The 15,066-nt window shown below is 35.6% G+C and overlaps 1 protein-coding gene across 1 annotated transcript; it reads right to left on the reverse strand.

Moving 5' to 3' along the window:
- Positions 1-700: 700 nt before the first annotated feature.
- On the reverse strand, positions 701-14,549 carry uckl1a (uridine-cytidine kinase 1-like 1a). Its single transcript, XM_056464345.1, has 15 exons — positions 14,449-14,549; positions 11,561-11,745; positions 11,123-11,229; positions 10,479-10,649; positions 10,254-10,325; positions 7,913-8,102; positions 7,759-7,820; positions 7,465-7,481; positions 5,848-5,946; positions 5,551-5,644; positions 3,661-3,723; positions 3,432-3,554; positions 2,641-2,748; positions 2,153-2,309; positions 701-991 (listed from the first exon to the last, which is right to left on the reverse strand). The coding sequence occupies exons 1-15, from the start codon at positions 14,547-14,549 to the stop codon at positions 897-899; spliced, it is 1,644 nt and encodes a 547-aa protein (XP_056320320.1). The 3' UTR covers positions 701-896.
- Positions 14,550-15,066: the final 517 nt, after the last annotated feature.

Here is a 15,066-nt window from a genome sequence, read left to right on the forward strand (position 1 = left end):
TTCAAGTTCTTTCTTATGTCCTCCTGTAATGGCTTTTGATTATTTCATCTCAATAGAGCTTTTTTCAGTTATTCTTAATAGAAAATCCCTCCACCTTCACCCAGAGCAGTTCTTGAGCTCAGTAACTGTGCAGTCATTTACTCTCAGGACTTCTAGTTCCACAAAAATCACTGTGAGCTTCTTTGATAAGCTAGAATGTAAGGGCTAAGTCAAGGCCTTCTGTTAAAATTGTGAAAACCTTTTGGTTTTATTGTCTCTAAATTCTTAAACAGTCTATTTTCTTCATAAGCATTTTATTTCCATATAGGTGGGTTGTGGATTTTCTTATTGAACACACAAAAACACAATATTATAGAGACGGAGAGATGTACTGCCCTCTGGTGTTAAAGATGTGGCAGCACACATGCAAACATACAGAAAAATCCTAACATAAATAAAAACAGATCTCAGAAACTCAATTTGTGATACATATAGAATGTGCTTTAAAAATCTTAGAATTGCAGTGCATCTTTAAATGATCAAGGCATTGTCAAGTGTTTGAAACTTTCATTTTATGTTGAATGGATAACACCAAAAAATGGTCAAATGGGTCCAGCCATTCTTACATTTGTACATTTACACAGATATTATAAACTAATATATAAAATGTACAAATTATTTTGTGACTGTCTTTAGGAAGAAAATGGTCTACTAGAACCATATATCAAATCTATCAGATTTACAGTGTGTTTACAGATAAAACATATTTCGTTGTTTTGGATCACATCAGAAAAAGTTAGAAAATGAAGTGGTACCAAACACTGTGCTCAAGAGTGTGTTAGAAATACTGGACAATCATTATTACAGCACAGCAAGTGTTGATTCTCACTACTCAAAACTGCTTGAAGAATCCTCTGTCAGACCTCAGATAAGCAGCTGTGGGGTTCTTGCTGATTTTCTTCACTCCAGGATGAAGACCCATCTGTCCCAAAGTAGCGGTCACCAAAGTCCCCTTCAATGACAGCAAATACACACACACAAGATAAAAATTACAATTGATTAGCATTATGGGGTTAAACTGTAATCTTTAAAAACACTCTAATATGTCAACAAGAAAGTTTTTGGGGAATATTTACACCTTTTTATTTAGAGCGGACAGAACAGAACAGACAGGAATGCTTGGGACAGAGAGAGAGAGAGAGAGAGAGAGAGGGAAACAGGACTGGCAGATGACCTTAAGGCAGGAATCATACTCGGTCATTGTGAGCATTATAGTGCTATATGTCAACAACGGCAATGTAATCAAGTCTTGATGATATATTAATATACTTTACATATAACAATAATAGTAAAATTATTCTTAGAATTGTACTCTATTGGCTGTACTTTGGACCTAATAAATGCAGGCTTGCTAAGCAGAAGAGACTACTTTAAAAATCATTTCGACTGAAAGTCAAAATGACTCTCTCATTTTGACACACACACACTCTCTCTCTCTCTCTCTTTCTCTCTCTCTCTCTCTCTCTCTCTCTCTCTCTCTCTATATATATATATATATATATATATATATACACACACACACACACACACACACACACACACACAGTTAAAGTCAGAATTATTAGCCCCCTGTTTATTTATTTTTTCCAATTTCTGCTTAACAGAGAGAAGATTTTTTTCAACACATTTCTAAACATAATAGTTTTAATAACTCATTTCTAATAACTGATTTATTTTTTCTTTGCCATGATGACAGTAAATATTATTTGACTAGATATTTTTCAAGACACTTCTCTACAGCTTAAAGTGACCTTTAAAGGCGTAACTAGGTTAATTAGGTTAACTAGGCAGGTTAGGGTAATTAGGAAAGTTATTGAATAACGATGGTTTGTTCTGTAGACTATCGAAAAAATAAATAGCTTAAAGGGGCTAATCAATTTGACCTTAAAATGATTCATAAAAAAATTAAAAACTGCTTTTATTCTAGCCAAAATAAAACAAATAAGACTTTCTCCAGACTTTCTTTTCTATATATATATATATATATATATATATATATATATATATATATATATATATATATATATATAAAGCTCAATATAGCAGCTTTTGATACAAAAACATTTTAATTATTTATTTAAAAATTCATTTTTATTAAAAACTTTTGTCTCACCTATCCCTGGAATGACATGAAGGAGGTCATCTAGACTCTTGTCCACTGCAGTGGTGATGATTTTGACACGAGGAAAGGCATATGCTATTGAATGAACTCCCAACTCTGCCATCAGCAGAGACACCAACACAATCTGCTCTTCCTTGACATCGTGATCCTGAACACACACAATAAATATCATCATCATCCATTCAGTTTTGTAATGGTGAAACAAACTAGCAGGAAAATATTCTACAGAATGATGCTTATGCATTTGATGACAGCAAATGATTTCCATAGTATTTACTTTCTCAAATGTGTACAGCATTCTTCAAAATATCTTCTTTGGTGTTCAGCAGACAAAATAAAGTCATTTTCATTTTTTGGGAGAACTATATTCCTTTAAATCCATTAAAACAGTTTTAAAGTAAATAAATAAAAGTGTGTGGAGCAAATAGCCATCGTGGTTTTGTACAGTTTAAATGGAAATAAAGTGAACAGCCACGTACCAGCAGCACCCTCACTGCCATCATGGCTGCCGCGCCGGTGGAAACGGTGCTGTCCATCAGAATCACATGGTCTTCACTGATGTCTCTGGGCAGCCGCAGGTAATGCAGCTGAAGGGAAGAGGAGTCTGTGTTACCATACAAACCAAACCAGAATTGAGGAATCAGAATTGAGTCAGGACATCTCTATTACCACCAAAACAGAGACCAACGGCCATGAAAATTACCACAGATGTAAACAAAAACATCCCAGTCTAATGCCAGGCACATTCAATTTGTGCCCAGATTTTTGCTTTTATTTTTAGAAACTGGCTAGAATGATGTTATTTATTCAAGCCCATCGGAAGTTAATATGTACACACATTAATGGGTACTGTTTTATTTTATTGTGTTCAGTTATGGGGGCTACACGGTGGCTCAGTGGTGAGCACTGTCGCCTCACAGCAAGAAGGTTGCTGGTTCAAGTCCCGGCTCGGCCAGTTGGCATTTCTATGTGGAGTTTGCATGTTCTCCCAGTGTTGGAGTGGGTTTTCTTTGATGGCTCCGGTTTCCCCCACAAGTCCAAAGACATGTGCTATAGGTGAATTGAATAAACTAAATTGGCCATAGTGTATAAGTGTATCTGAGGGTGTATGGGTGTTTCCCAGTACTGGGTTGCAGCTGGAAGGGCTGTGTAAATGCTGGATATGTTAGGGGTTCATTCTGCTGTGGTGACCCCTGATGAATAAAGTGACTAAGCTGAAGGAATATGGATGAATGAATAAATGTGTTGAGTTATTTGAGGCCTGTGTCACCTCTGGTTCTCCTGAATCCAGATTAGTCTGGATCAGAATCTTGCCAATGCGGACGTCTTTGCACACGGCTCTCAAAGCCAGCTCCATGGTCTCACCTGCCCGAAGAATAGACACACCTGTGATCTAGGAGACAGAAAGACTGGTGCTCATTCAAACCAATAAGACATCAATCAAATTACAAACATTGTATGAAAATTGTAGAGATAACCTATCAGGCACACAAATTTACCCCTTTGCCACCAAATCTGCACCCCTTGTACTCTTGACCTTGTGGTGTCTGGATAGTACAGGGCTGTAAACATGTAAAAAATAAAAACAGCTGAAAAGACTTTTTTGCTAATTTGCTAACTGATAATGTTTTTTTTATTGAGGAATATACACAATAAAAGATTTTTTTACTTATGCATACAAAATAAAACAGAATATTTCCTTTTATGATTATTGAATATGAGTATGTAAATATAGACCTATACACTATCGGTCAAAAGTTTTTTTTTTTTTTCATGTTTTTTTTAAAGAAAATAAGTAAAATATTTATTAAAATGTTAAATAACTGCTTTCTTATCATATGTAGTTTCAAATATAATTATTACTCCACTCATTATTGCTTTAATTACTATTACCATAAATAATAATAACAACAATAATATTAATAATAACAAAATTCATATTAGAGAGATTTCTGAAGGATCATTTGACTCTGAAGACTGGAGTAATGAAAAATCACATCTTTAAAATCACTAGAATAAATAATAAACTACTTTTGAACAGTTATTTTACAGAGCAATAATATTTCACAATTTTACAATTTGTTCTGTATTTTTGATGAAATAAATGTAGCCTTGGTGAGCAGGATAAGCTTATTTTAAAACATGAAAAAATTCTACTGACCCCAAACTTTTGACAGGTAGTAGTACATTACTACACATACATATGTATGCCATTGTCTAAAGTGACAGAAAAATTTCTTAGTCTAGAATTACAGAAGAAAAAGAAAGAGTGTGTGTATATATACCCCTTTATATATATATAAATTAGCTTAAAGGGCTAATAATTTTGACCTTAAAATGGATTTTAAAAAATTAAAAACTGCTTTTATTGTAGCCGAAATAAAACAAATAAGACGAAAAAATATTATCAGACATACTGTGAAAATTTCCTTGCTCTGTTAGACATCATTTGGGAAATATTTTATCATATGTATATGTATGTATTTATGTGTGTGTATACATATACATACATATATACATATATATATATATATATATTCCTAAGCAAGAAAATTTTCACAGTATGTCTGATAATATTTTTTCTTCTGGAGAAAGTCTTATTTGTTTTATTTCGGCTACAATAAAAGCAGTTTTTATTTTTTTTAAATCCATTTTAAGGTCAAAATTATTAGCCCTTTAAGCTATTTTTTTTAATAGTCTACTGAACAAACCATCATTATACAATAACGTGCCTAATTACTCTAACTTGCCTAGTTAACCTAATTAACCTAGTTAAGCCTTTAAATGTCACTTTAAGCTGTATAGAAGTGTCTTGAAAAATATCTAGTAAAATATTATTTAATGTCATCATGGCAAAGATAAAATAAATCAGTTATTAGAAATGAGTTATTAAAACTATTGTGTTTAGAAATGTGTTGAAAAAAATCAAAATAATCAATGTAAATAATGTTTTTTTATTTAGCATAATGAATCATTTTTAGTATGACTCAATTAGTATTGCATTTTGACCAGAATGCAGATCAAAGAGTAACCCTCTTTAATTTATTGCGATTATATTTGTAATCACACATGTAAACTTAATTAATTAATCTCCCTACCAACAATTAATTCAATTAAAACATTTATTGATTTTAATGTGAATATTATAAATGTATTTGAATAATTCAGTGGTTTGCATATTATCCATTTAAATTCAAAAACAGTATTCATATACGCATGTGACTACTAGCAAGTCATTTGATTAATTAACTAAGAGCCCATAAAATGAATTTCCCTCTAGTTATAACTCGAATCACCAGAGATTTATCTTTGATCATGCAATGATATTTAACTTTGCCAAAAAATAAAAGCCTCTGACCAGCATAGAAATTAAAAAAACACCCACACACCTTGGCGGGCAAGAAAGACAGCGCGTGTTCAATAAGCAAGCGCATCAGTCTCTTTGAGTAGAAGATGAACTCGTCACGGCTGGTGTCTTTGTTCCTAAAAACAAACAGAAATATTGAGGAGGAGTGCAGAAGAGATGCAGAGGAAAGGCTAAAGCGGCTAGTGACTCATTAGCTTGATTCCCACAGTAAGAGAAAAGATGTGAGGAATTCTGAATGGCAGCAACAGATGAATGGATGCTGAAACAACAAGCGTGATCATCTAAAAGCAGGCTTTCTTTTGATTCATGTGACTCTCACCTGATGATGGTGTGAAGACCTCGAACCTGCGGCGTGCTTTCCAAAACACTGAGAGTTTGAGGGAGAGGCTGGGATTGATGAGCCGTGGCCAGAAGTGCCCTGTTTTTTGCAAGTGTGTGCGTGCATTTAAAAAAACGAAACATGCAGCACCATTAAATAAAAGACAAAAAGTAGAGTCAAATACAAATGAAGGCCACCTTTACACCCAGCCTTGACATTTATAACCATTCACTGAATGCAACACTAAAGGAGCTGGGCTTTTTGCCTTCATTTGAAACCATCCATGCATGTACGCATACACACGTACACACGCACGCATGCACACACACAGAGATTAGGTTTTCATGTTTTATGGATGTAAATATCCTTTTGTATCTTTACATTTTCTAAATAATCAATCCTAAATGATTTATGAGCTTTTTTCCAAGCTATATACACACTATTTACATAAGTGAATATGTCTGTGTAGATATTTTCATATTTGAAAGTCAATTTCTGTACACCTACAGTATACACTAAATGCACACATACATATTGCTTGCGTTAATATAGGCCCGTAGCCAGCCTGGTGAAAGGGGTGGTTCTTTTTCTCAAAAGGTGGACCTTTTTGCAGTAATTCGCTTCATTTTCTTTTTAACTATGAGGTTTAAACACTGCATGTTAGTGACATTTTTTTTTATCATATGTATATGTATATAGCACTATTTTTAGCTGTTTTAGCTTGTTGGATAGTGATCATAACCACACTTTTTGATGTACAAAAAACATTTCCTAAAGATTTAGAATAAAGAAATAAATACAAATTCATCACATCACATATCATTAGGGAAAAAAGGAATCTGTTAAGGCTTTTAATTAAAAATTAAAAAGGCAAAGTAAATTGTCATTTTTTAGGCAAATAACAAACTAGCCAGCACACTCAACTTTCCTGTCAGAATTTGGCTGCTTGAATACTAAATTTTTTTTTAACATAATAATAATAATAATAATAATAATAATAATAATAATAATAATAATAATAATAATAATAATAATAATAATAATAATGTAGAGCTTACTGATTTTTGTAGCCACTCTAGTAAAAATTACATTTGAAAATTCATGGATAACAACAATAGCCTAATTAGTATATTAAAATGAACTTTTATAAGTGTCAAAATTAAATTCTTTGAATTAAATTAAATTAAGAATTAAATGAAATGAAATTAAATGAATTTAAATGAAATGAAATGAAATGTAATGAAATTAAATTAAAACCAAAATTGGTGCTTCACACCTTTTTATTGGTCATTTTTTTCTTTCAAGAATAAGGTCCAAGATTTAGAATAAAAGTTACTTGTCAAATGATTTTGCTATGTAACAACAATACAGTTGGTCAGTATAGAAAGATGATGTGACTTCATCAGATTCTTCTCAGTCTTAAATCATTCTTTGATGAGTTATTTTCACAATTTATGTTGGCATAGCAGTCAAAATAGGACAAATGAGCTCATATATGGGACAGATTCTGGACCTTTGTCATTGAGGGGTGGGTCTTTTAGACCACCCGAACCCCCCTTGGCTACGGGCCTGTTATATGTGCGAGTGTTTGAGAGAAAAAACAAAAAGCTTCTCTACCTGACACTAATCTCACGCTGTCAAGAGAATGCATGCAACAGAACAGAAATGAAAAATCAGCAAAAACAGAAACAGTGAAAGAGAAAAAGTGAGCATGCTGAGAGGTTTAAAAGGGAAACATAAAAAACAGAAGTTGCAGAACTTTTATTCACAGGCAGAGGGCACTGTTTCTGTGTGTTGAAATGTGAAAGGATGCTGAAGAAGAAACTTCAAGTCTATTCAACAAGCTGCATCCCCCTAAGATTCTTGACTAAATGTTGTTGAAATTTCAAACATTTTATCTCTGTCACTCACTTCTTCCAGCTGGCTGTGAACATGCTGAACGATCAGGTCCATGGCCACCATGTTTCCCCCACCTGTGTGTGAATGAGAAAAGTTAATAGTGCTTACATCTGTATTAATAAGCTTTCACTGATTTACAGCAGAAGAGCATATACGTTAAACTCACCACGTGGAACAACAATGTCAGAGAGTCTCATGGTGGGCTCGATATACTGCTCAAAGGCTGGTTTTACAAATTTATTATATTGTTTAATGACACCCTCAATGTCCCGTCCTCTCTCTGTGATGTCTCTCCTCAGCCGCCGTACCAGACGAATATCTGAATCTGTATCTACAAAGATTTTCATGTCCATCAGCTGCAAAAAAACAAAAGAACACCTTTAAAAATGATGTTTTAAGATGAGCTTTCTTATTCAGCATGAATTTTGATTAATTCATTGATATATCGCAAAACGACTGAAGTATATTAGCATATAGAAGATATAAAATCTATTAAAAATTGAATAATAGACTAATGTTTTTATTAAATTACATTGCTTTAAAGCTATAGTTTATCCCCAGAAGAATTTTTCTACTGTTGAACACTAAGGTAAATACACTTACTGGCCACTTTATTAGGTACACCTTACTAGTACCGGGTTGGACCCCCTTTTGCCCTTAGAACTGTCTTAATCCCTCGTGGCATTGATTCAACAAGGTACTGGAAATATTCCTCAGAGATTTTGGTCCATATAGACATGACAGCATCACGCAGTTGCTGCAGATTTGTCAGATGCACATCCATGATGTGAATTTCCCATTCCATCACATCCCAAATGTGCTCTATTGGATTGAGTTCTGGTGACTGTGGAGGCCATTTGAGTACAGTGAACTCATTGTCATGTTCAAGAAACCAGTGTGAGATGATTCACACTTTATGACATTGTGCTTTATCCTGCTGAAAGTAGCCATCAGAAGATGGGTACACTGTGGTCATGAAGGGATGGACATGGTCAGCACTCAGGTAGGCTGTGGCTTTGACACAATGCTCAATTGGTACTAATGGGCCAAAAGTGTGCCAAGAAAATATCCCCCACACCATTACACCACCATGACCACCCTGAACCGTTGATATAAGGCAGGATGTATCCATGCTTTCATGTTGTTGACACCAAATTCTGACCCTACCATCCTAATATCGTAGCAGAAATCGAGAATCATCAGACCGGGCAACGATTTTCTATTGTCCAACTTTGGTAAGCCTGTGCGAATTGAAGCCTCAGTTTCCTATTCTGAGCTGACAGGATTGTAACCCGGTGTGGTCTTCTGCTGCTGTAGCCCATCTGCCTTAAGGTTTGATGTGTTGTGCGTTCAGAGATGCTCTTCCGCATACCATGGTTGTGGAGTTACTGTTGCCTTTTTATCAGCTCGAACCAGTCTGGTCATTCTCTTCTGACCTCTGGCATTAACAAAGCATTTGTGCCCACAGAACTGCCGCTCACAGGATATTTTCTCTTTTTCTTTCTCTGTAAATCCTAGAGATGGGTTTAGGAAATACTCAGACCAGCCCATCTGGGACTAATAACCACATCACAAGTCACTTAAATCACCTTTCTTCCCCATTCTGATACTCAGTTTGAACTGCAGCAGATCGTCTTGACCATGTCTACATGCCTAAATACATTAAGTTGCTGGCATTTAATTGGCTGATTAGAAATTTGCGTTAACGAGCAGTTGGACGGGTATACCTAATAAATTGGCCGGTGAGTGTATGCGTTATGTTCATTAAACACAGTAATACAATATAGCAAAGATCCAAATAAAATGAACATAACCTAATAAAGTGGCCGTTGAGTTTATATAAAAACATTCTACAATTTTCCAAACCGTTCAGGATTTTTTTTCCTACTATGGATGTCAGTATAACTACTGGTTAAAAAAATCATCAAAATATCTTCTTTTGCCTTCAACATGGAAAAAAAAAAAAACATTCATTCATTAATTTTCTTTTCAGCTTAGTCCCTTTACTAATCAAAGGTTGCCACAGCGGAATGAACTGCCGACTTATCCAGCATATGTTTTAAACAGCGGATGCCCTTCCAGCCTTAACCCAGTACTGGGAAACACCCATACACACTCACATTCACACTCATACACTACGGCCAATTTAGTTTATTCAATTCACCTATGGCGCATGTCTTTGGACTGTGGGGGAAACCTGAGCACCAAGAGGAATCCCACGCCAAGACGGGGAGAACATGCAAACTCCAAACAGTAATGCAAACTGGCCCAGCCAGGACTGGAAGCAGTGACCTTCTTGCTGTGAGGCGACAGCACTAACCACTGAGCCACCGTGCTGCCCTGCTTGGAACATGTGGAGAGTATATATTCAGTTTTGGATGAACTATCTCTTTATGATGGATTTGTTATGAATTGACCCTCAGCATTAAAAAAAATAAATCATTTACTTTCTTTTGAATGTTTATCAACATTTACAAAACATCCAGAACAGCAACATTTTATCATACCTGCAAGAGCTCTTTGTCTGCAAAGGATAAGATGCCTTCGAAGATAATGACGCTGGCACCGTACAGATTTTTCTGGAAGAGCAGGGAGTGAACACATTAAAAAAACATCAAACAAAATGAAATCTTCTCCATGCTATTACTATAAATTATGACTCTATCTGTGGTATGTTTTTAATATAACTCTGGAAAATATGTGAAACATCTCCCTCACACACACTCACTCACCCACTCTTTCTGGCGTCCATGTGTGGTGAAGTCATACACTGGGATTTTTACACTTTTGCCCTGTTTAAGTTTTCTAAGCGTGGTCACAAGCAGCTCAAAGTCGAAAGCTCCCGGATGGTCAAAGTTATAGTCGTTGCTGGCCGCCAGAGCTTGTTCTTCTGCAGACAGAACCTGCAGATGGGAACATAAAGGTTGGATGTTTGATCACTGACACAGACACTGAAGAGATCACCATCCTGCCCTATCGCCATATGTGCTTTAACAGCAATGCAACAGATGCTATTCTGAATACATTATTCACATACAGTTGAAGTCAAAATGACTATAATTTTAAATAATTAAACGAGAACTCACATAGGATACTTGCTTAACAGTGAACAAACATACAGTATCATCACAGCAGTAAATTTGATGTCAATTTTGCAGATCATGGCTGAACTGCTCAGATTGTCAGTCATTAGATTTCAGTGTGTTTGTTTGTGCTGCAATAAACTGATTCAAACAGAGATAAAAAGGGAAGGAGGGAGATTACAGAGGCTTTCTGAAGCACTTGACTTATCAGATTAACTTCACGTGGTGGACCGATCACCCATTCAGAGCTCACGCTGAGACAAACACACACTAAACAACCACAAACATCTCACCTTATAGAAGGAATCCATGGACAGAAGAACAACCCAGGGAACGTCCAAAGCTTCAATTATTTTATTGGCTACAGTGGTTTTTCCAGAGGCACTGCCACCACACAAACCTGTAAAAACATTATTACTACATTACTTAATACATCCTCGTCTCACATTTTGATGTCTAAAATGCCTCACATAAGTGTTGCTATGATTCGTTTGGGTCCAAAAATATTATATATCAGTTTAATTTTATTATGCTGTATCATTTTAATATTTATAAAGGTTTTTATCCAGATGTGTTATGCACTGGGTCACTGAGGAGAGAATGAGAATTAAGTTCAAATCTAAAAGAAACCTTTGAAGAAACAAAATATGCTTAAACTGAAGCACTACTGGAGTGATCACCAGGAAATCATTGGTAGGTTTCTGATCAGTTTTGTTTCCATCTACTCGTACCAATCACAAAGGCCTCTTTGAACTGGGCTCCGTGTTCATTATACCAGGGCGGTCGGCCGGCTGTGTAGATGGTGCGTGTGCCGGTGCGGAGCAGTGGAGGTTCAGTTTTACCCAGATTGCTGCTCTTCCTGCGAGAGGTGCTGACCGGAGGAAGGAGTCTGTCCAGGGAGTCTTCACCACTCCCACTGGAGTAAATAAAAGGCAATTATTATATCATAAAACACATTATGGACTGCAGAGAGTTAGTGCTCTGCCAACAACAGAAATACACACGCAAAAAAAAACTATAGGAAGAGCTTTCTGAGTTGATTTCTTCTTCAAAAAAAAAAAGTATTGTTGGCCTATAGATGAGTGGCTCCTTTTGTAAGTTGCTTTGGATAGATTTAGAGCAGGATGCACATAAGGTGCAGTATTACTCTGTGGGGTCAGCACATGCTGGGCACACAGGTTGGAAGTTAGCTACCTGGGGACTATTTTTAGGCGCTGCGTGATATGCTGTGCCTGGCAGCAAAGTTCCATGATGATTATGCCAGAATAAGGGTACAGTTCAGAATAAGAGTACAACAGCAACTTTTCATTTTCTGTCTGTCTTAGTACACATTGGTGACTTTTGAGTAAGATACTTATGGTCTCATACAATTCAATGATTTATGCTGAGCTGAGCTAAAAGTGCTCCATCAGAGCCAGAGATCAGCTGAATATATTAAAAATATGTTTCCAACAACAACAGAAATACATAGAAAAAACTACTGTATATAGGAAGAGCTTTCTAAGTTGATTTCTTCAAAAAACCTTTATTATAACTATTGTTGGCTTATAGATGAATGGCTTTGCTTTGAATATTAATAGGTTAAGAGGTTTCCTTGAAGTTTATCCATCAACCATTTTATTGTGTATTTAAATGACATCTAATATGCATCTAGACATCTTGTCTAAAGCAAGGCTAAATTTGGGCTGTCAGTCAAAAAGTAGATAATAGTAATCAAATAGACAGGCATGAACTTGAATCTGTCTAATTGGTCAATTTAATGACTAGTCTTTTTGGACTACTGTTAGACGTCTTTCAGATTTTCACTGACTGATTGACTTTAGACCAGCTTTAGCCATAATGTCTTTAGCCATTTTTAGAGATCTATTAAAACTAAACTGCTTAGTGGGTTACTAGTTTTCTGTAGTTAAGACTTTAAACTAAGTTCTAGATTTGTTTGCATTTTGATTTATCAATATTTTGAGTATCAATATTATTTATTTGTCTATATATTGGTTTTAGGTACACCCACACTGAATCTGCATCCTCATTTAGCCTATGAGTGAGTCTATTTGTTTCCTTGTGCATATAAATGTGTAATTAAATAATAATTCCGTTTTTTCAGTGCCAATAGCATAGTGATACTGTGAACCGACATGTAGCACCAACATGCTCACGGCGACCCGAGTACGATTCCCGACTCGAGGTCCTTTGCCCTTCCCTTCTCTCTGCTCCCACTGCTTTCCTGTCTGAAATCTCTACTGTCCTATCATAATAAAGTTGAAAAACCCCTAAAAAATTATTATTAAATATTAATTCAGGTTTTATATTAATTTCAGTAATGTTATAGAGTAATATGCAAATGTTTATATGACGTATGAACAATACAGTTTGTAAAGTAACATTTTTGTCTTTTAGTTGATATACTTTATGACAGAGTTACTTAGTTTTGCAAACAATTGGTTCTAATAGGATTTGCATTGCAAACTCTAAATAAAAGTGATCACTTTTTTATTTTGTTATGTTTTCACTTACTATACTCTCATAATCATTCCGCATAAATCTGCTTTTTTATTTTCTAAATTGTGCACAAAAATAGCAAATGTCTGCAGATTTTGTCTGGCCCTAGTTGTTGGCTTTCAAAGGCAAAGAGTATTTGCTTATTAATATTGGCCAATGTTCTATATCGGTGCATCCCTACACTGTAAAACCCAAAAAGTTAAGGTAACTAAAGCCATTTGAGGAAACCGACTGCAACAAACCATTTAAGTTCAAAAACGAATCTAATGAGTACTGTGAACTTAATCCATTTGAATAAATGAAGCAATTTGAGCGCAGCAAAACCCGATAAATAAGGAGAACTCAAACCAACCGAGTACTATAAAACCCAATAAGTTAAGGCAACTTAAACTGTTTGAGGAAACCAATTGCTACAAACCATTTGAGTTAAAAAAAAATCCATATGAGTACTGTGAACTTACTCCATTTAAGTTAAAGTAATGAGGTATTTAATTAACTCAGTACCTTCAACACTGAGTTCAAAACTCATTTCAAATGAGTAGAATTAACTTTCAGTCAATTTTGTGTTAACTACACTCATTTCACTTGATAAAGTTGACTGTTGGGTTTTACAGTGTATTAAAATATTTACAAACACTAATACTACATAAATAATGTGTGGCTAATCGTGTTCTACAAGATGTCACAAGATTAATGATCAACTGACTCAACCTAAAACTGAAACAAACAAGCTTTCAGTCATAAAAAACCTAACTGAATTAATAGAACAGCAATCTTTCCATCATCACGTCGGCGTCACACGAAACCTGTCTCACTCGCTCTTTGTATGAACATGAGTGAGTGACTAAAACAGGCCAGCAGTCACATTCAAAACAGCTTTAAAAAAAAAAAAAAAAAACTGAAATAACATTAGCCAAACAAGATACCACCTCTAAAAAATGTAGACTATAAAGCTGATAAACTGTTTTCAGTGTAAAGGTTAACGCAAACTGCAGCTTCAGCACTCTGAACAGTTTTAAATGAGGAAGTCTATAATTGCATGTGTCGCTCTTTTCAGATTAGACTCAAAACAGCATTTGATTAACCTTTTAAATACTAAACAGCGCATTTAATAACTTACCCTCCATCGGTACGGAGAGCCCAGCAGCCTGATATTCTGGCCCCGGTGTATCCGGGCAGTGTGCTCATATCAGCTGTGAACGCCTGACGCCTGTCTTCCATATGAGTATTAAAGGTCACATTCCCATCCACGCTCAAACGCAGACAAACCAGCTAATAATCACAAAGCCTGGGTCATGATAAGGGCGGACATCATAACACACGGCTGCTCAGAGTTGTTCATAAAATAAACTGATCTGCGTCTCTGTTTTATCTGTAATACCCTTGAAGTTTGAACGCTACCTGACCGCTAATGTCTAATGAAGAAAGCTTTTAATGAACAGTGAGAGTTTTCTATGCGTGGCTTGCTCAGTGTGTGGGCTTGATGGAGTAAGAGGATCAGTTCTTCAGAGGTGACACGGATGAAAGTATTAATAGAAGCAGGAGACAGACAGAGGCCAAAGGAAGGCTTCATTGCTCAAAGTTCAGTTCACTTTATGTTAGTAGTAAATAAAAGAATAAAAGTAAAATAATTTTGATAATTTAAATGACGTGTGGCGCAGTGGGTAGCACAATCGCTTCACAGCAAGAAGGTCGCTGGTTCGAACCCCAGCTGGGTCAGTTGGCATTTCTGTGTGGA

Source organism: Danio aesculapii, chromosome 8, assembly GCF_903798145.1.
Source record: "Danio aesculapii chromosome 8, fDanAes4.1, whole genome shotgun sequence".
Classification (NCBI taxonomy): domain Eukaryota; kingdom Metazoa; phylum Chordata; class Actinopteri; order Cypriniformes; family Danionidae; genus Danio; species Danio aesculapii.